Below are 22,781 nucleotides of genomic sequence, written 5' to 3' on the forward strand. Positions count from 1 at the left end.
CTACTGTTTATAGTTACATATATGTAAACATGAAAAATGAACTGCAAAGTAAGTAGAACTGCATCAAAATGTACATCAAAATGTAAACAGAGGCAGAGACTTCTGGCTGTGGCTTTGTAAAGAGGTCTGTATACACTCTCAACATACACAGCAAACGTACACACACAGACACAAACTAAATAAAGTGATCAAAAACACCCATTTCAGGGCACTGGAAATAGAAAAGCAGCAAACAGATTGCAAATCATTCTCAAAAAACTGTTAGAGCTTTAGATAAAGAGAGTCTTCCTGGCATCTTGCGTGGGGCTGCTCCTATCCATCCACTGCCCCAGCTTAGTCCTTGAGAATAGCAATTTTATCAGCATGGAGCAGCCAAGAGCACCAGCGGCTTTGCTGGCAGAGGAGGCTGCTGACTCGGTCTAGAGCAAGGGGCAAAAACCTACAGATTTATCAGATAATAGTGGCCAACTTAGTAGGAAATGAATTGGAGATCGCCTGTTTGTTAGCCTGAATTTGCTGTAGTGGTTGGTGTCAGTCTCAGGCCAGTCATAAATTTTAACCAGAGGAACCTTGAAATGAGAGAGCCATAGAAAGGCTAGATGAGCTTTCCAACATCCCTGGCCAACTGGGAAACCACATACACATGCAGGGGACATTGGAGAGTCCAGCAGAAAGTAACAAGCAAAGGAGACTTGAAATGTGGCAGAGCTTTAAATGTACCCCCCAGTCTACATACAGGTCACTCAACAGAGGATGAAAGACATAGAGTCTGGAGGCATTTGAGCGCAACCTCTTCCCAAGTCAGTGGGTCAACACGAAGCTATGCAGACACAGGGGTCACCCCCAGGAATCCAGACTAAACATTAAAATAAGTGTTAAAACCCGAGCAAAGACTTTCAGTTTCTGGTCCAGTATGCAGGAGCTTGGAAATGGTCTCTCCATCCTAACAGCAAGAAAAAAGCTGAACAACTGAAACATCAGTAACTCTTCTTAGATCTGTCAGAGAAGTGAGGTCACAGGGCAGACTGATGCCCCTGAAATTGGAGACACGGGTGAATACAGGTAATCACAGTTTACCAGAACAGATACCCATGTTCACAGGAACCAGTACTGGGGTAGGAAAATCTAAACTGTAGTTGATGAATTTATGGAAGCTCAGTGTGCACAAGTCTGAGAGTTAAAACTTCTAAGGGTACTCAGTCACAGGGGAGCCCCTACACTTTTGTGTTTTACCTCCAGGAACTTGACCAGGTTCTCAAAGTGAATACTGGAGAAAAATCCCCCCTTGCTTGCAGCAGGGAGAGGGGGAAAGTCACCATTTAAAAATATACCAGAACATTCTGCTTAACAAGGCCTATCCTCAGGAGAAACTCTTTTTTACCAGACCCTAACGGGTTTTTTTCAGAGCCTAACCAGCCTGAGAAAATGGAAATATCCAGCTCCAGCCTCCTCCATCTTGCCCCACCTGAGGAAGAGGGCGACTGAAGAGCACCTGTGTTCACAGTGCAGAGGTGTAGGCCCACCAAAAGACTGAGACCTCATCATAGGATTATACAACGTTGCCCTTCCCCCAGCACCTTACTACCACATTACTAAAGACCTATTTAGAGCAGTTCCTTTTACCCAATACATCATGCCCAGCTACCAAGAAAAAACTACAGGGCATACTAAAAGGCAAAGACCACAATTTGAAGAGACAGGGCAAGCATCAGAGCCATACTCAGATATGGCAGGGATGCTGGAATTACCAGACTGGGAACTTAAAACAACTATGTGTGATCCCAGGGCAGGAGATGGATTTCCCAGCTCAAGAAAACAGAGAGAGAATTCACCCTTCCTCTGCCTTTTTTGGGGTTGTTGTTGTTCTGTCTAGGCCCTCAATGGATTGGGTGTTGTCAACCCATATTGGTGAGGGTGGATCTTCTTCACTCAGTCTACTGATTCAGATGCTAATGTCTCCGGGAGATACCCTCACAGACACACTCAGAAATAATGTTTTACCAGCTGTTTGGGCATCTGTTAGCCCAGTCAAGTTGACACAAAAGTAACCATCACAAATATACTCCTTGTCAACTTGATACCTATATGCATCTCCTTAAACATAATCTCCAAATAAAGACAATAACAAGGTCATAATTCCACCTGACATGATACAACTATCCTGGGTACAACTGAAAACGCACAAATCCCTTCTCCCAGAAGAGGAGGTAAAGACCTTCAAGGATGTTTACTCATCTTCTGGTATCCCATAACCTGAAAGCTATGCTGTAAAATTAATGATCCTTAAATGCTGATATAAAGTTAATACATCTTATGTAATATGATGAAATAAAATAGCAAAGAAAGCAAAGATATTTGCTTAATATATACACACACACAAACATATTTATAAAATAAGGAGAGGGACTTCCCTCTTGGTCCAGTGGTTAACATTCCGCCTTCCAATGCAGGGGACACGGGTTTGAGCCCTGATCAGGGAACTGAGATCCCACATGCTGCAGAGCAACTAAGCCCGCGCACTCTAGAGCCCACACGCCACAGATAGAGAGAAGACCATGTGCTGCAATGAAGAGCTGACACACGACAGTGAAAGATCCCGCATGCCACAACTAAAGACCCCATTCAGCCAAATAAATAAAATATTTTAAAAAAATAAGGAGGAAATGCTCATTACAATTATAGTCCTCATTTCTGTAACTGGTTATGTGGTCTTAGCTGGTATTTATAACTACCTTTTCTGCTACCCATTCTATTTTCCTCTTGTTTTATTAGCACCTCAGCTGGTAATGGTTCTTTACATGGTGGGGTGGTCCAAACCTTCATTCCTGAACTAATCTGGCCTGGATTGGGGTGTTGTCGTTTTCCATTGACCTTAATCACAGGACATAGTAATACTAAGAGAAGCCCTAAGGGATCTCCTGTATTCCAGACATACTCTTCCTTACCTCCATTGTGGAATACTACTCCAGTTCTTCTTAGTGGTCAGGATCAATCACCCCAGTCAGCATAGTAACTCCTTTCCTTGTCTGTTGACTCAAAGGCATGAGGAACCCCAAATGGCCAGGTAGCAGTCTTAACTTCCAGTTCAATGGAATCATTGTTGTATCTCCTGGTGGAAGCACTCCTCCCTCTGGAACTAAGACCTCTAGGCCTGCAGAGCATAAAGTTATGTGAACAGGAAGAAGAATTTTGCTAGTGGGTCACTACGGGTAATGGCGCTACTCATAGTTCCACCCCTTGATCCCTAGACCTGTGAATCCTGGCTACTGGAGAAACAGTACCATATACTGGATGCTGATTCAGAGAATATACAGCGTTCTGGAGAAGCTTGACCCAGCCTTGCAAAGTATTGCCACCTAGCTGACACTGTAACTGAGTCTTCAAAAGGCATTCCACTGTTCCATGAAGACAGCTACTTTAGGATGGTGGGTAACCATCCTAAAGTGGTGAATTCCATGAGCCTGGGCCCACTGCCACACTTTGCTGTGAAGTGAGCTCCTTTGTCTGAAGCAGTATTGTGTGGAATACCATGATGGTGAATAAGGTATCCTATAAGTCCACAGATGGTGGTTTTGGCAGAAGCGTTGCATGCAGGAAATACAAATCTGCATACAGCGTAGATATCTGTTCCAGTAAGGACAAAACACTGCCCCTTCCATGATGGAAGTAGTCCAATGTAACCAACCTGCTACTAGGTAGATAGCTTATCACCTGGGGAATGGTGCCATACCAGGAGCTCATTGTTGGTCTCTGTGCTGGCAGATTGGACACTCAACAGTGGCCTTAACCAGGCTGGCCTTGGTGAGTGGGAGTGCAGGTTGTTGAGCCCACTCCTGGTACCAAAATCTGTGTTAGAGTTCTCCAGAGAAACATAACCAACAGTATATATAGAGAGAGATATAAAAGAGGAGCTTTGGGCTTCCCTGGTGGCGCAGTGGTTGAGAGTCCGCCTGCCGATGCAGGGGACACGGGTTCGTGCCCCGGTCCGGGAAGATCCCACATGCCGCGGAGCGGCTGGGCCCGTGAGCCATGGCCGCTGAGCCTGCGCGTCCGGAGCCCGTGCTCCGCAACGGGAGAGGACACAACAGTGAGAGGCCCACGTACCACAAAAAAAACCCCAATAATTAAAAAAATAATAATAAAAGAGGAGCTTCATTATAGAAATTGGCTCATACGTGGTTATGGAGAATGAGAAGTACCACAATCTGCCGTCTGCAAGCTGAAGAACCAGGAATGCTGGTGGTATAATTTAGTCTGAGTCTGAAGGCCTGAGAACCAGAGGAGCTGATGGTGTAAATCTCAGTCTGAGGCCAAAGGCCTGAGAACTGGGGGACGTGGGGGCCACTGATGTAAGTCTTGGCGCACAAAGGCCCAAAGGGCAGGAGTAGATGGATTTCTCAGCTCAAGAAAAGAAAGAGACAAATCGCTTTTCCTTTGCCCTTTTTTGATTCTATTCAGACCCTTAATGGATTGGATAATTCCTGCCTATGTTAGTAAGGATAGATCTTCTTTACTCAGTATACTAATTTAAATGCTAATATCTTCCAGAAATATCTTCACAGACACACCAGAAATTATTCTTTACCAGCCTATCTGGGATCCCTTAGCGCAGTCAGGTTGACACACAAAATTAACCATATTTGGGGGCAGAGTTATATTGGAAATCTCTGTATTTTCCACTCAATTTTGCTGTGAATGTAAAACTGCTCTAAAAAGTCTATTAATCAAAAAAAAAAAAAAAAAAAACCCAAAAACAAACGCACACAAAAATAACACCAGAGCAAAGACATTAGCCTCCAAGCTCCATGGGGGAGACAGATTCTGTAGTTTAAAAACAAAACAAAACAAAATCCCTTAAAGATGTATCAGAATCTCTGATTGCTCCTATATATTATCTAAAATGTACAGTTGTCAGCAAAAAAGGGACAATACAAGGAGGCAGGAACCTGTGACTCAGAAAAATTGACTCTAGGGAATTCCCTGGTGGCGGTCCAGTGGTTAGGACCCGTGCTTTCACTGCTGAGGGCCTGGGTTCAATCCCTGGTCAGGGAACTAAGATCCTGCAAGCCTAGCAGCACAGCCAAAAAAAATAAAGAAATAAAAATAAAGAAAAGAAAAGAAAAAGAAAAAGAGGTTGACTGTAAGTGGGCTGGATGTTGGATTTAGCGAAAGCTTCAAAGCAGCTATCATAAATATGTTCAAAGAATTAAAGGAAACTGTTCAAAGAATTAAAAGAAAATATTATGAAAATCACTTAGTAACTAGGAAATCTCAATAGAGAAATATAAACTACTTTTAAAAATCAGCTAAAATGGAAATTCTAGAATTTTAAAATATAGTAACTGAATGAAAAATGTATTAATGATCACATCAGATTTGAGATGGCAGAAATGATAGAGATAGCTCAAAAGCAGGTCACTAGAGATGATCCAATCCAAAGAACAGAGATAGGAGAGAAACAAACAGAGCATAAGAGATCTGCGGGACAATAGCAGATGTACCAACAACACTCACGTAATGAGAGCTGCAATAGGAGAGGAGAAAGAACGAGGCAGAGAAGCATCTAAAGAAATAATGGCCCCAGAGTTCCCAAATTTGATAAAAATGTTATCCACAGATTCAGAAGTCTCAGTGCCAAGTAAGGTAAGCACAAAGAAAACCATAATTAGACACAAAGTCAAATTGCTGAATGGCAAAGAGAAAATCTTAAAAGCAGCAGTGGAAAAACAACTCTGTACAGGGGAACAACAATAGGATTAATGGTTGATTTTTCATCAGATAAATGAAGGCTAGAAGGCAGTGGAATAATATGTTCAAAATACGGCAATAGAATTCAACCAAGAATTGTACATCCAGCAGAACTATCCTTCAGAGATGAAGGTGAGATAAAGATATTTCCTGATTAACAAAAACAGGATTTGTTGGTAGCAGTCTTGCCCTGAAAGAAATACTAAAGGAAGCCATTAGGCTGAAAGAAAATGACAGCAGATGGTAACTCAAATCCACAGAAAGGAATGGAATTGGAACTAATAAGTATGCGGATAAACATAGTAGACTGTATACACATACACAAATATTCACCAACTTGTAAATGTATAAATAAAATGTGATATATCCATATGATAGAAAACTACTCATCAATAAAAAGGAGTAAAACTAATTCATGCAACAACGTGGATGAACCTCAAAAACAGTACGCTACATGAAAGAATCCAGCCTGAAAAGACTATATATTGTGTGATCACATCATGTATCATGATTATGTAACTATATAAAACCTTATCAGACTGTATAATTACAATGCGTGAATGTGTGGTGTACAAATTCTACATTAATACAGTGGTTAAAAAAAAAATGTTAGTGCCTGTTCCTGAGTGATGTGTATGGGGATAATGTTCATTTTCTTTTTGCTTCTCTGCATTTTCTAGATTGATTACATAAACATCTATTATGTTTGGAATAAAAGACAACATTAGAAGTAAATTTTTAAACAATAAAAACTGTATATTTAAAGTTCTTTGAAAATCAAAACTCGCCCTCTCTCTCCACACACACATACACTGAACAGAAACCCCAGTAAGCAGTAATCTCCATCAGATTTTAATTTAGCTAAAAACATAGTCTGGCGTTGCACTTGGGAGTTTAATATGATGGTTATCTTAGGTCTCAGGATAAGACTGTTCAGACATAAGCTTTCTTTTCCTACAGAAAATCCATGCATTTCATCAAGAGAATAAAATCAGAATATCATCTGATATACCATCAAGTTATATCTCAGACTTTTTGAGGCTTTTATGAGTGCTGGAAAGAGGACAGGCATGGGCTTTAAGCATGCAATTGTCTAAAGAATTTAGCTGAAGCTGAAATTAGACACCTGTAAAGGCTAGCATATTGCCTTAAGTAATTGTTTCCCTGTTTTGCAGATGCTGTGGAGATATATTTTATAAAAAGCATCACTGCATATCAAACAACATTGGGCCCAGAGGATTACGAAACACTGACGACCATTGAAGAATTTTGCAAATGGCTTGTTCAAAATGGGGAAAAACAGGTAAATGTTATCAACTAATAAATGTAATGGCTAGATTGTTTATTAGATTGGGACAGCCTTTTTCATCTCATTATTCAGAAACTGGAGCTCAGAGAAGGCTCAGGTAAAGCCAGCAATAAAAATAGGGCTGGTGCAGCTTGCAATATTAGTAAAGAAAAAGAAGTATTTTTCTTGTATTTTGAAACATGAGGTCCTTCAAATCTTGGACACATATAATCTCTGGTCCTGCAAATTTAATATTTTAAGTCAAAATTGGCTTTTATCTTTGGATATAGCTGATAGTTTTTATCTTTACATCTTTATTGGAGTATAATTGCTTTACAATGGTGTGTTAGTTTCTGCTTTATAACAAAGTGAATCAGTTATACGTATACATATGTTCCCATATCTCTTCCCTCTTGCGTCTCCCTCCCTCCCACCCTCCCTATCCCACCCCTCCAGGCGGTCACAAAGCACCGAGCAGATCTCCCTGTGCTATGCGGCTGCTTCCCACTAGCTATCTACCTTACGTTTGGTAGTGTATATATGTCCATGCCTCTCTCTCGCTTTGTCACAGCTTACCCTTCCCCCTCCCCATATCCTCAAGTCCATTCTCTAGTAGGTCTGTGTCTTTATTCCTGTCTTACCCCTAGGTTCTTCATGACATTTTTTTTCTTAAATTCCATATATATATGTGTTAGCATACAGTATTTGTCTTTCTCTTTCTGACTTACTTCACTCTGTATGACAGACTCTAGGTCTATCCACCTCATTACAAATAGCTTCAATTTCGTTTCTTTTTATGGCTGAGTAATATTCCATTGTATATATGTGCCACATCTTCTTTATCCATTCATCTGATGATGGACACTTAGGTTGTTTCCATCTCGGGGCTATTGTAAATAGAGCTGCAATGAACATTTTGGTACATGACTCTTTTTGAATTATGGTTTTCTCAGGGTATATGCCCAGTAGTGGGATTGCTGGGTCATATGGTAGTTCTATTTGTAGTTTTTTAAGGAAATTCCATACTGTTCTCCATAGTGGCTGTACCAATTCATTTTTCTCTTGATATATTATTTCCTTCTCAGTTTCCGGTCTTGAATTCTTTATTAATCAAACTTTTGTTTTCACATTAAAAAAACAGTTAGAGAAAATGCTTTTGATTGCTGACCTTTTACTTAGAAGTCCCATGCGTCTAAACTGTTACTCAAAAACTCAAAAACTTTATGTACTGAGTTCAGCATGAAGGCAGTGAAGACCTTTATTCGTCATGAGATCCCGTGTGACTTTGACCTGACCAAGCCAACTTTATTCTTCCTCAGGCATGTGAGAAACAGGTGTGGATCTGACCTGGTTTTGTTGGCCATGTGAAAACCAGTTTAAGAGTAAGTTTCTAGACACTTAATAAGTAAGAATTTTTTTCAAGGAATGAAGAAAAAGCTTTTTTTATTCCACATTTGAACTTTTTTTTTTTTTTTTGCGGTACGCGGGCCTCTCACTGTTGTGGCCTCTCCCATTGCGGAGCACGGGCTCCGGACGCGCGGGCTCAGCGGCCATGGCTCACGGGCCCAGCCGCTCCGCGGCATGTGGGATCTTCCCGGACCGGGGCACAAACCCGTGTCCCCTGCATCGGCAGGCGGATTCTCAACCACTGCACCACCAGGGAAGCCTGACATTTGAACATTTTTGTAAATGAAGACATTTTCTTTAGTTCTATTTTAATTGCCACTTGTAGAGGCAAAAAACCTTGTGGTGGTTTGTGACTTTTTTTTTTTTTTACAGTGGCTGCAATATTTTCTGTTGGTTCCAAAGATTAATGTAAAGCCACAGATTGACCTAATATTTTTATTTAGTTTCCAAGAAAGTACTTGGCCAGAATCTCATAGCTTATCCTTGTTATGTTCTGATACAGTGAACATCTTGACTCTGTGATAAGACACCAGTACCAATGCCTGACAGCTGTCTGCTTCTAACCGAGTGTACCAAGCTCCTAGACAGAGATGCAGAAGTGTCTTGAGTGCCAGGTGGCTCTGAATCTAAACCACAAGCAGGACTGTGGACAGGTCACCTTTACTACTAAGAAACACGCTCCATGAGGACAAGGGTTTTGTCTGTTTTGTTCACTGCAATGTCCCTAGTGCCTGAAACAGTAACTGGCACGTACTAGGTGCTCAATAACTATTGAGTTACTTTGCTGAATTTTATAACACATTTCCTGTGGGATAATTCCATTTTAAAAGGAGCTTTTTCTCCCAACCTCAAGCCTGAGATGAGATTCTCAGCCTGTTCTAGAGGACCGTAACAGAAACTCAGATGATATGGGAATTGTGTTCCCATGAAATATAACTTTTTTTTTCAAACAGATTTAATCTGCCACTGATAAAAAATAAACAGGATCCATTGGCCAGAACTGCCATCTTCCAGTAATTCTTAAAACGGTGAACACAAAGGGAAAGAGGAGAGGCATCCACTATATGTTCTCTAGGCCTTTTAGAAAACATGGAGTTATTTCTTTGGCCACATCCTTGGGGATCTACAGGAAAGGTGATCTTGTATACAGTAAGGGAATGGGCATTGTTCAAAAAGGAATGCCCAGAAATGTTACCGTGGCAAAACTGGAAGGGTCTACAGTGTTACCCAGCTTGCCATTGGCATTGTTATAAACAAACAAGTTAAGGGTAATCCTCTTGCCAAGAGGAGTAATGTACATATTGAGCATATTAAGCACTCTAAGGGCCGAGATAAATTCCTGAAATGCATGAAAGATCAGAAAAAGAAGGAAGCCAAAGAGAAAGGTACACGGGTTCAACTGAAGAGCCAGCCTGCTCTCCCCAGAGGAGCACACTTTGTGAGCACCAGGAGCCTGAGCTACTGGAATCAAGCCCAATGAATAGCTAGACTAAATAAGAGCAACAGGGAGAAGACTCAAATAAATCAGAAATGAAAGAAGAAGCATTACAACTGATGCCACAGAAATTGAAAGGATTATAAGAGACTACTATGAATCATTACATTCCAACAACTTGGATAACCTAGAAGAAATGGGTAAATTCCTAGAAACCTACAACCTGCTAAGACTGAACCATGAAGAAATAGAAAATCTGAATAGAACTTTAACTAGTAAGGAGTTCAAATGTGCCAACAAGAAAAGCCCAAGATCAAATGGCTTCACTGGTGAATTCTATGAAACATTTAAAGAAAAATTAACTCGAATTCTCCTCAAACTCTTCCCAAAAAATTGAAGAGGAAGGAGTGCTTCCAAACTCATTTCATGAGGCCAGCATTACCTCGATACCAAAGCTAGGAAAAGACTACAAGAAAAGAAAACTACAGAACAATATCCTTGATGATTGTAGATGCAAACATTTCAACAAAATACTAGCAAACTGAATTCACCAGCATATTATAATGACCACACACCCTGACCAAGTGGAATTTATCCCTAGGATGCAAGAATGGTTCAACGCATGAAATACGATCAATGTGATACACTACATTATCAGAATGAAGGATAAAAATCACATGATCATTGCAAGAATACAGAAAAAATATTTGACAAAATTCAACATCTTTTTATGATAAAAGCGTTCAACAAACTAGGAATAACAAAGGTCATATATGAAAAGCTCACAGGTAACATCATACTCAGTGATGAAAAATTGAAAGCATTTTTTTCTAAGATCAATAACAGGACAAGAATGCCTACTCTTGCCCACTTCTATTCAATATAGTCCTGGAAGTACTAGCCAGAGCAATTAGGTCAGCAAAAGAAATAAAAGTCATCCAAATTGGAAAGAAAAAAGTGAATTATTTCTATTTGCGGATTATATGATCTTATATTCTTATATGTAGAAAACCTTAAAGATTTCACACACACACACACACACACACACACACACAAACGAAGTGTTAGAACTAATAAACAAATTGCAGGATATAAAAAAATTTCAGGATACAAAATCAACATACAAAAGTCTGCTGCGTTTCTATACACCAACAATGAACAATCTGAAAAAGAAATTAAGAAAACACTCCCATCTACAAAAGTATCAAAAAGAATAAAATACTTAGGAATAAACTTAACCCAGGAGGTGAAAGACTTGTACACTGAAAAAATAGGAAAATCTACTTATATGCATGTTTTCCTATTCTGAAAAATGCAAAGATAATATAGAGCCTTGAGACTCCTAAATTATTGTCAGTGTTTCCTGGAAAGCAACAACTGACATCCTTTTTATGTTTGTTCTGACATGCCACATATGAGGATATTGATTACATATTCAACCCAGTTCCAAAGAAATGTTCTATTTATAAATGTCAACATAGTTAACACAGGCAGAGGGTGATGTGCCATTCTCGAGGGTGCCAGCAATAACTATACCTCTTCACTCCCTCTAAAGAAAGCACATTGGGAAATCCAATGAGTACAAGTATTGTTGTTCTGTAAACAACTTCCAATGTATACTTAATTTTTCTCTAAATCATATGCTGTATAGTAAGTAGTTAAGAGTGAGAGTTGAGCTGAAAGACAACTGGCCTGGACTTTAAAAATAAAAAAGCCAGTATTATGAAAGGGCAGAACTGCTACAGATTAAAGAAGACTAAAGGATTGTGAAAACTAAATGCAATATGTGATTCTTCATTGGATATTAGATTTTTAAAGTTATAAAGAACATTATTGGACAATTGGGAAATTTGAATACAGAACATATATTAATATTATATCAATGTAAAAAATTTTGAGAGTAATAATGTTATGTAGTTATGTAGGAAAATGTTCTTGTTCTAAGAATATACATGCTTAAGTATCTAGGGGTAAAGTATCCTAAGTACAACTTAGTTTCAACAAAAGTATATATGTGTATGTACTTATATATGTATATAAAAATGTTATCTATTACATATACATATAATTTTTTAAAGAGAAAGCAAATGTGGCAAAATGATAGCCAATTGGTGAATCTAGATTAAAATATTATGTGTATTCATTCTACTATTCTTTCAGTTTTTCTGAAGGTTTGAAAAGCTCATGGAATACAGCCAGCATGCTCCTTCAGAATTACCAGGTGAATTAAAAATATGTACATATTTTTTTTATCCCCTAGGAGGCTTACAGACTGCTAAAGGCTTTATTGAAGTCTCAGGTCATTAGCTATGGTGACTGTAGTAAAAAAGTGGCTGAAACTTTTTATAACATGGGCAGGATCTGCTTTGCCAAAGGAGAGCTCAGAAAGGCAATTCAGCTGCTAAGGAAGGTGAATACTGGCTGGTGTTTTACATTTGCTCCCAGACCTGTAAGCAAAATGTGAGGGGAGATGTGTGTGTGTGTGTGTGTGTGTGTGTGTGTGTGTGTGTGTGTGTATTTTCCCTTCCCTTCCCTCTCTCTTTCCTTCCTTTTTTTTCTTCCTTCTCTTTTTCTTTTTTTTTTTTTTTTTAAGTAAAGTGTTCTCTTTTGAAAATTCTTCACATTCTTAGATGTGCTGAGGGAGAATATGACTACAGAAACTTTTGTTGTGTCTGTGCCTGGACCAGAGTTTTAGAAGAGTAATACCCTAATCCTGGAAACTTGGTATGGCAGTAGCAGAATCTTGTGAAAGCACCAAAGTTTGTGTTGGAATAAGGAACACCTTGTCTAGCCATCATTACCTGAGCACTGATTCCCTTTCCAGGGAGCTCAGACAAGCCTAGAAGTTCATTGCCTAGTAGTAGGATGTGGCAAGAGGTGTGCCTAACCGTTGTTCAGCCAGTCAGTATACTAACAGCCCAAGCTAAAGGCTAGGTGAGATCAGTAGTGATGTCTCTACATAAAACCCAAATTAGTTCAATTTCAGAGGAAAAGTTGGTAAAGATCTCAAGAGGGCAGAGTCAAAAGCAATCTACACATGGGAATTTCCTGGTGGTCCAGTGGTTAGGACTCTGCGATTTCACTCCAGGGGCCCCAGGTTCAGTCCCTGGTTAGGGAACTATGATCCTGCAAGCTGTACAGTGTGGCCAAAAATAAATAAATAAATAAAATTACATACATACATATATCGGCAGGTGTGGAGATATTTTATCTCATTTCAGGTTAACTTAATGTAATAAGTATGAAAATAGTAAATAACAGAAGAAAGGGGACTTCATTTTGAAGATTCAGAGAAAAAGAAAACCTTACGAAAATAAGTTATAAGGATCAGAATAGCTTCTTCAAGGGAAGCATAAACACATGGATGGCAGCTATGTAATGGGATTATAAACCTGTAAGGAGAGAAAACTTTAAAATGAAAGGATGACAGTTTGAGGACAAAAGATGAGATGAGATTAAAATGCTAAGGCTGAATTAAGAAGGAATTTCAGGGAAACAGGGAATTCCCTTGTGGTCCCATGGTAAGGACTCCATGCTTTCACTGTTGGGGCCTGGGTTTGATCCCTGGTCAGGGAACTGAGGTCTCACAAGCCACGCAGCATGGCCAAAAAAAAAACAAAAAACAAAAAACAAAAAACAAAAGAAGGAATTTATTTCAGGGAAACAAGAAATTTTAAAAATTCAAATCCACATTGAAAATAGGGAAGAGCATCTTAACATGCTGTAATGATGTTGAACAATATTTCCTCAATCTAGATTTGCAAGAGTCAGTAAAAAACAAAACAAAAATGAAACAGAAAACAGACTCCTGAGTCCCACCTCAGACCATCAAATCAGATGTTCTTAGTGTCCAGAATCTGCATTTTTAATACTTCTAGAGGTGTAATATCCTGTGAGTTTTAAGAATCAGTGATTTATATGACAAATTTGGAAAGCTTTCCTATAATGCAGAGGACAAGGAAGAATGTATATAATGAGAAAGTAGCTGATGTGGAGGACAAAGTAGAGATTCAGCCAAAGAATTCTATGTATTTCTGAAGAGGAACTATAATACTTGGAATAGAAACAGTAATCAAAGAAATCATTGGAGATAACTCTCCTGAAATGAAAAAAGACCCCAGCATATACATTGTAAGGGCTTACCATGTTCCATACAAAGTCAATGAAAGAGAGCCCATCTAGATTTTACCAGCAATGAATGAATGTTTGATGTCATGTCTCCATCCTCCATTTGGAGTAGGGATTCAACATGAATCTTTGGATGCCGGATATTGTGTATTTTACCTTGTTGAGTGTTGGATATTTTTGTATTTCTGTAAGTATTCTTGAACTTTGTTCTGGAAATCAGTTAAATTACTTTGTTGTGGAATTCAGCTAAATTACATTTTGGTCCTTTTAGGTCCTGCTTTTAAGATTTGTCAGATGGGACTAGGGCTGCATTTAGTCAAGGGCTAATTGACCCCCATTACTGAAGCGAACGCCTCAGTACCTCTGAGTAGCCCACCCAATGCTCCACGACAATGAGGCTTGCCAGTTTGGCTGATGTGAAGAGGCCACTATACCTGGCCCTGTATGAACACAGGGCACTGTTCCCTCCAGTACCTTCAGATGCTTTTCTCAAGCCTCGGGCAGTTTTTACACCTCTGTGTTAATCAGTACTCTGCTGAACAAACAGTTCAGCAGTTCAGGGACACAACAAACAGTTGTGTCCCTCCGTATCCGATTGGTTCTAGGACTTCCCACCCGCCCCCCTCACCAACACCAAAGTCTGCAGGTGCTCAAGTCCCTAGTATAAAATGTTGTAGTACAGTCGACCCTCTGTATCTGCAGGTTCCCAGACTGCGGGCCAACCGCACTTGAAGGGGACACACTGCAGATATAGATATTCTCTTTCTGTGCAGCTGTCTCTCCTCTGTTACTCTGCCCTGAGAGTCTCCTGAGACTCTCAGCTCCATATCCTCAATTCAGGGCGTCTGCTGAGCTCCACTTCCCTGCATCACAGCCTGGAGATGGTCTCAAAGCAGTAATCTGGGGCAATCATAGTGTTTATTTCACTTGCTTTCCCTCTGTCAGGGAACACTGTCCTTTGTTGCCTAATGTTCATTGTCATGAAGATCGTTCCAAATATATATCGTCTACTTTTTCTTTTCTGGTTGTTTCACGTGGGAGGGCAAATCTGGTGCCTATAATTCCACCTTGATTGGATAGAGAGGTCAGCAATAAAATTTACAATGGAAAACTGCCTAAGAGTAAAGTTATGTAGCATGAGAGTGCAGTGCGAGTTTGGGACACGTACACTGATTTCATTTATATCTACCCGTTTGGTTACAGCTATTTGGAAAATCCTGGTGGAAACCACTGTGGGTTTTAGGTAGGCATGCTGTCCATTTTCAGGCGTGTTACTTTGGTTTTCCACAGCCTCATATGGTAGTGGGGGCTTCAGTGAAGTAGAATGATCCAGGTGCAGCCCTAGGGGGACAGCGCCTTCGATTCAGACCCCTTCCTCCTTGGAAGGGAACCAGGAGGAAGAGTAGTACAGGCATCTGAAGTGTCAACCTGTGACATCTCAGTTCCACTGGTGCTCTCCTGAGTTTGGTTTATAATGAAGGTGCTTGTTATTTGATTCTCTTTAAACTGTTAGGCTTCTCAACTCGCCTACAGTGTCTGATGATTCAAATCCTCATATATGGAGATGAGCACTGTAAAAGCAGAGACACAAAAAACCTCCTTAGCCTAACGCAGAGGTAAGTTCTGACCCTGATCATCAACCAGGTCTTCAATGTGGATATATGGATAGCATGGCCTCACCCAGATGCATTCGTTTAGGGGTGATTCACCTGTTATTCTTGTTAGTAAGGCAAAATGCCAGCCTGTACTATGGATCTGGCCAAATCCTAAACTGGAGGTACCTAGTCAATTTCTAGTAGTCTCTCAGAACCCGATGTTACCGGGGTCTGCTGCAATATTATTTAGTATTTATGTCTCTTTCAATGCTGAGCATTATAACCAAGTCCTACAAGACCGTTGCAGCTAACAGCTTGTGAGAGATACAAATTGGGTTTATAACAAAGCAAGTGAAGGAATTCCCTGGCAGTCCGGTGGTTAGGACTCCATGCTTTCACTGGTGAGAGCCTGGGTTCCATCCCTGGTGGGGGAACTAAGATCCCACAAGCCGGGGTCACGGCCAGAAAAAAAAGTAAGTGAATACGTTAAACTTATTTTTCTTGCTAAACATACAAAATCTAAGTCCCTAAACATAAGGCAACTTTTGGGGGGAAACAGTTGTCTCCAAAGTTAAAAATAAAAGAGCCTCTTCAGATTCTTCTTAAAAAACGTTTCAGCCAAAGAAGAGTGTTTTGTGTAGACCTGCCCCCTTCTTGACCCTTGGCATATCAGTGCTGTTTGTTCATCTCAGAATGATATTGATCCTGAGCTGTTCTCTTTTGTTGAGTGTATACTAAACCCCTAAAATGAGCTAGATCCTATTCATAAAGTATTTAATTTTTACAAATACCCTACATGATAGCTCCCGTTTGACAGAAGGGGGCCTGATGTTCTATAAAAGAACATGCCTAAATTCACTTAAGTCTTGGAGGTTTGGACCCAAGCAAGTGTGACTCTAAAGGCCATGTGCTTTCCCCTTAGAGCCCTCTAACAAAGAGGGGTGTCATTATGGGTTGAGAGTTAGGACTGATTGCACTTCACTGGAGGTGGCTCACAGTTAGTACTTTCTCACTACGCTGGCCAGGTAGGGGACCAGATGAGCACAGAGAATACATCAGCCCATCCTGTCCCCATCCACCTCAGTCAGAGCCACACCTAAAGGGGGCCCAACAGTAGACTGTCTCCTGTTTGATCTTACCCAGGAGAGAATGTTCTCTAGCCTCTCTCAGTGATGCCCATGGTAGGAGGGTATATGGGGAACTTTGCCCTCTGCCTGCTGGTGTATATGAAAGTATGTTTTCTTAGTCAGTAACCATAACAGTATTAATAATAACTATAAGGTAGAACTTCTTCCAATCCCCTGATATTGTAACATACATGTATTATTTCTGATTCATAAATAACCCTATTCGGTAGGTATTTTATCTTACATGTTCAGGTGATGAAACTGAGACTCAGAAAGTTTGAATATCTTGTTTAAAGTCATCTAGCCAGTAAGTGTGGTAACACTTGAACTCAGGTCTGTCATAGTTCAAAAATACACTGCCTTTCACTACATAATAGGGATTCTGACTTTTGAGGAATTTGAGACTGTATATGGGGACACCTGATCAGCAAGCAAGTCCCCAGAACCTCGTTTTACATATGGGGGAACTGAGGACAGATATGTTCAAGTTGAATTACCCCGGAGGAGGCAGAGCTGCGATGTGAACCCAGGTCTCTCTAGCTCCGGAACGTGCTCTCCGTGGACAGTGTAGCTTACTCTCTGACGGCAGGCTGTCTGGATTTTAAATCAGGCTCTCTGACCTAGGTGAGCTTACTTAACCTCTCTCAGCACCTTTATTCATCAGTGAAATAACTGTACCTTCCTCAAAAAGTGGATTTTCTGAGAAATAATAATATCATGTATAATACAGCACTTAGATCAGGGCCTGACAGGTCTTAAGTACTCAATAAATGTTGGCATAAGAATAAAATAAGAATTATCTTTCTGAGATGCTGGAGATAATAGAATGTTTTGATAAGAAGCTTCTATATATCACGCTATTATTATTTTATATTAAGAGTGATGGGTAAAGAGTATATATTACTGGAGTCAGCCCTGTCATCTTAAACCTGCCTCTGCACTTAGTAAGTATATGACCTTGGAAAAATCACTTAACCTCTGAGGCTTGGTTTCTGCATCACTAAAATGCGAATAATAGCATATGACATAGAGCTGTTGTGAGTTTTCGATAAAATAACATATATAACATGCATAGGCCAGTGCCTGGCAGAATATGTACTCAATGAATGTTAGCAAAACACATTTCCTTCCCCCTTCTTCTGCAGTACATGCCTTTTGCTTCCAGGGTAATAGGTCAGAATATTTGAAATCCTAATTGTGATTGATCGTTGGGCAGTATTACAATATGTTTGTATGTTTGAGAATTAGATTGAGAATTTGAATCTTTGAACATATCTAAAGTACATTTTGTACACTGAAGGTAATAATAATGAAACTAAAAGTACAAAACATGTAACTTCAGACAAGAAGTGCATGTGTCCTCAAAACTGGAACAAAGTTCTACTCAGCTTGTATTTAAAAAGAGAAACTTCAGAATAGCTGGAGTGAATCCATTTCCTCAGTAGCTTGAGGTTGCTTTTCCCTCGAGTTTTTTTTTTTTTTTTTTTTACTGTTCCTGGTTCCTTGTCCATGATTTGAAAAGAATGATAGGAGGAGGAGAAATTAGGAAGCATTGGTATAACGCAGTTCAGGCCCCAGGTAGTATGAGTTTCTTTTGGTTCTTGGAGGCTAATTCTTCTCTCTGTAAATGACAGTGAGACCTAGACCTACCAAGAAAGCACATGTAAGGGGAAAAGAAGAGTCTTTTGAAGGACTCTGCTGTAGCAGAAGTCCAGTCAGTAAGATGTGAGTCCTGAAACAAGCTCATATCTCATTCCTCAAGAATTGCTGAGCAAAGCCATAGGCGTGGCTGCCAAAGCCCAGATGTCAAACACCACCACCACCACCACCAAACAAAAAACCCCACAAAAAACCCAGTACAGGAACTGTTCTCTTGGCCTGAGCATCTTGCTGGAATAATCAATCCCAGATGTCCTGGAACTCTGCTAGTTTCCTGATGTGCTCTTGTGCTTTCTACCCCACCTCCTCTGGAAACCCAGTGACAACATTCACCGAACTTTCACTGCCAAGAGCCCAAATTCTTGGCTTTTGAAGCCTCTGCAAAGAAGTGAAAGCAGAACTGGCCCCATGAAATAGGAGTTGGTTTCCAAGGTTAAATGTTAGTTGCAAGAGCCTCAAATAAGATTTCAGTGTAAAGAAAAGGCACAGAAAGTCTCAGATTTGGAAGTAAACTTTGAGATTTAGTCTTTTACCTAAATCACAAATGGACTTCAGTTTTAATCATTTACATATCGAGCTCCCGGTAAGCTCTAGAAATACTAAGATGTTTAAGATATAGTCCTTTCAAGAAAACAGACACACATGACCAGATTACAAGTTAGTCTGTAATAAAGCTTTAATAGAAATATAAACAGAGGACAAGTAATAAATTGTAGGGCTGGAAATGTAGGGGGAGACAGTGTGTACGCAGCAGGCAGGTGGCTGGGTCTTCAAAGAAAAGTAAAACATCAACAGGTAGAAAAGCCAGAGGAGGGCATTTCAAGTAGCACAAACAACAGCACAGTGGCCTGGAGAGACTTGGTATTTCTGAGAAGCAAGCGGCCTTGAGTTGTAGCTGGAGGTACCTGAGTAGGAACGTGCTGGAGATGAGTTTGGAAAGATAAATTGGGGTCAGATTATGGAATGTTTTATGTGCTTTGCTGATGAGTTTAGAATTTATTCAGTAGACAGAAGGTAACTATCAAAGGGTTTTGAGCAGGTTGTGCCATGATCAGTTACTGGCTTTGAAACATTAACTGTCAGCCATGGGAAGGACAGATGGGAACTGAGGAGACCATAGAAGTAGGGAGACCGCTTAGGAGGCAGATGCAATAGTGCAAGGGAGAGATGTTGAGAGCCTTAATTATCTAAAACCATAATAGAAGGCACATGGAGGATGGATTGAGAACAGTTTGGAGTCTCAAATTGGCAAGACCTTAGAGCTGATTAGATGTGAGGTGTAATGGAGGCAGGGGCCCATTCAAAGGTGGCTTTGAAGTTTCTAGCTTGAGCAACTGAGTGAATGGCAGTGCTATTAAGTGAGAGCATATTGGCAAGAGGAGGTCATCTTGGAGGATGGCTAGGAGGTCTGAGGAAGATAAAACATTTTGGATGTGTTAAATTTGAGGTACCCAGAATACGTCCACTTGGCAATGTCTAATAGGCTGTATGGACCAGAAATTCGAGATACATTAGAAGTTAAAGAAATGGATAAGAAATCCGTGGAATATGTATATGTTAAACAAGAAAACGTAGGTAAGAACTTTGGAGAACGTTTACACTTACTTTGGAGAGAACATATGTGGTGTTTTTGAATCAAAATAGAGAGGGCTCAAGTGTGAGCTTTTCCACTTACAGTGAGGCTGTATCTTCCTTTCTTCATCTAATGAAATACAGACAATAAGACTCTATTTTAAAGGCTTTATTTAATGTATGGCACATACTAAGCGTCTGTGAAATGTTAATTATTGTAATTATTATTATTGTATTATCTAGGGGTCATTCAGAAGGAGGACTGGGAAGGAGACTCAAGAGGAGTCTTTAGAGAATTGGAAGTCAGGAAAAAATAGAAAGGAACTCATAGGAGGAGAAAGTTTCAGAGAAGGCAGTGGTCATTATCAATGTCACAAAAGACACGAAGGAGCAGTTCAAAGAGGGAATGCAAATGTCCCATAAACACAAAACAGGATTTCCAATCTCATACAGAATTTACAAATTCAAAAACTGAAATACCATTTTCAAACTATTTGTGTTAATGAAAAATACAGGTCATATAAACCCAGCTCTGTCAAAGGTATGGGGAGATCAGCCCTCCCAGTACTCTAGTATGGAACTGTTTGGTTGATATATATATCCACAGGTAACCAGCTAGAGTTTTATATACATATATATGTATATCTATATCTATGTATCTTCCTTGTAGGTGTCTATTGTAGGAAAACTGGTACATGTTAATGGTCCATATAATATGGTCATTCAAAAGCATGAAGTAGAGCTTTGAAGAGTCATGGAAAAATATCCCAGATATATTATTAGAGGTAAAAACACACAAATAGATATTAGTATTTATATATAGTATAACTCATAAATATAACTATATAATTAAGGAGGGTAACAGTAATCTCTGGGGTATGGAATTATGGGGTCCTTTCAACTTGTGTTGAAATAATGTATATTATTTGACTTTTTTTTTAAACAACAAATATGTATTATACCTCTGATAATAAAAGAGAATAAAAATTTAAAAAGAGTATCACATACATGTCAAATATATTGAGACAATATAATGTAGTGTTAAGAGAATGGACTAGAGCCAGATGCCTGAGTTACAATCAGTTTATTTATTAGCTGGGTGAGCTTGTCACAAGTCACTTTATTTCTGTTTTCTCACCTATAAAATGGGGATAATAATACCTACTTCATAAATGAGTTAATGAGTTAATGTAAGTAAAGCTCCTCAGAAAGATGCCTGACACATAGTATGTGCTAATTAGAGGTCATGATGATAACGACTAATAAGAAGCCATACAGGCAAATAGAAAATCATCACTGACATGAGAGCGAGCTGTACTGGTGGAACAGATTTTTAAGATTACTGTTTGTCCAGTACCTGTTTAAACACCTCCTCAAATCAGGAACTCACTCATTACCTGTCCAGGTGGCCCTTTCCATTACTGGACAGTTCTAGCTGTTAGAATACAGTAGTCAAGGTCATGGACTTTAGAGTCAGACAGACCTGTGTTTGAATCCAGGCTCCTCTACTTCCTGTGTGCCGTAGGGCAAGTTATCCTAAGCCTCAGTTTTCTCTAATGAGGACTAGAATAGCATCTATAGTATGGAAAGATAATAAAGAGTAAATGAGATTGTTCACATAAAGCACTTCGCATGGTATTTGGTATATGGTAAGTGCTCTATAAGTATTAGCTATTTTTGCAGCTGTAGCCAGTCACCCAGACTTACGGGAAGTATGAAGGCATGGCGCATTAGCTTCGTCTTTGTCCTTGTTAGACATCTCTAGGACAGCTGCATGCTGAACACTTATTTTGGTATAACTTTTGATAGGTCTTAAGCTGTAGGAGACAATAGAAGGAGCAAGGAAAACCATCCTTTTCTCTTTACAGGAGGGGGAAGAGGGAAGGGGCCTCAGTGCCCATTAACCTATTAGTGATCTACTGTCTTCTTAGTCATATGAACAAAAATAGCCTTTTCTGGGCTGAGGGGCTGGGGAGAGAAAGCCAAAGAAAAGTAGGGTGGAAAAGGAGGATTTGGGGTGATTATTTCCAGAGAGAACTGCAGTTAAGTAGGAGAACAGGTGATACACTCAGTAAATTTTGTGTCAGCCAAACCAGTCTTGGGCAGGACCTCAGTGATGAAATTTATGACCCGTAAGCTAGATTGTTTCCAGGCTGCTGCACTCATGTTCTTTCCTATCACTAGTAAATATTCTAACACTGCCTCTACAAAATTGAAAGAGAAAATATCTGCCAAACCTTGGTGTATGAGTGGGTGAGGAGCAAAATCTGCTCTAATATCCAGGTGCCAAGGGGCAGTGGCTCTTCCAAATCAGGACTCTAGGAATGGCTGGCAACACTGGGGCAGATAGAGGAGTGAACATTTAGGAGCATTTAGCTCCCCCCCCCCCGCCCCCCAGGGTCTCACTGAAGGGGAACGGAGGCTGCTAAGCCACAAAGAGCCAGCTCAGGGTACCTGGTCTTCAGCAGAGCACTGGGGGAACTCTACAATCAACAGCCACTCTGCCATGCCCACAAAAACAGATTGACGGGAGGTATAGCGTGGAATAGGGCAAGGAGAACAAGTATATTTTACCTCCCCGGCCCACTCTGGTAGTGGTTTCCTGGAGTGATGCTTGAAGTTCCAGAGCAAAAGGCCGGGTTTGGTGGAGCTTGGTTTATTATTGTCTGTCATGGGGCATGGGTGGGGGAAGAGCTAAACTTCTGCCACACATTTGCTGTTCATGCCCAAAGAGCCGTATACCTTGAGTCAAGGCACCTTGTGTGTGAGTCCCACCTCTGCTATGAAATAGCAGTGTAACCTTAAGTTGCTTAAACATTCTG

The 22,781-nt window shown here is 40.1% G+C and overlaps 1 protein-coding gene across 1 annotated transcript in view; it reads left to right on the forward strand.

Moving 5' to 3' along the window:
- Positions 1 to 22,486, forward strand: part of TTC23L (tetratricopeptide repeat domain 23 like) — a 57,646-nt gene extending 35,160 nt beyond the window's left edge. The window contains 4 exon segments of the mRNA XM_065873634.1: positions 6,924 to 7,051; positions 15,540 to 15,622; positions 19,835 to 19,958; positions 22,358 to 22,486. Coding sequence (XP_065729706.1) covers positions 6,924 to 7,051; positions 15,540 to 15,622; positions 19,835 to 19,958; positions 22,358 to 22,486 — 464 coding nt within the window.
- Positions 22,487 to 22,781: the final 295 nt, after the last annotated feature.

Source organism: Phocoena phocoena, chromosome 3 (genome assembly GCF_963924675.1).
Source record: "Phocoena phocoena chromosome 3, mPhoPho1.1, whole genome shotgun sequence".
Taxonomy (NCBI): Eukaryota; Metazoa; Chordata; class Mammalia; order Artiodactyla; family Phocoenidae; genus Phocoena; species Phocoena phocoena.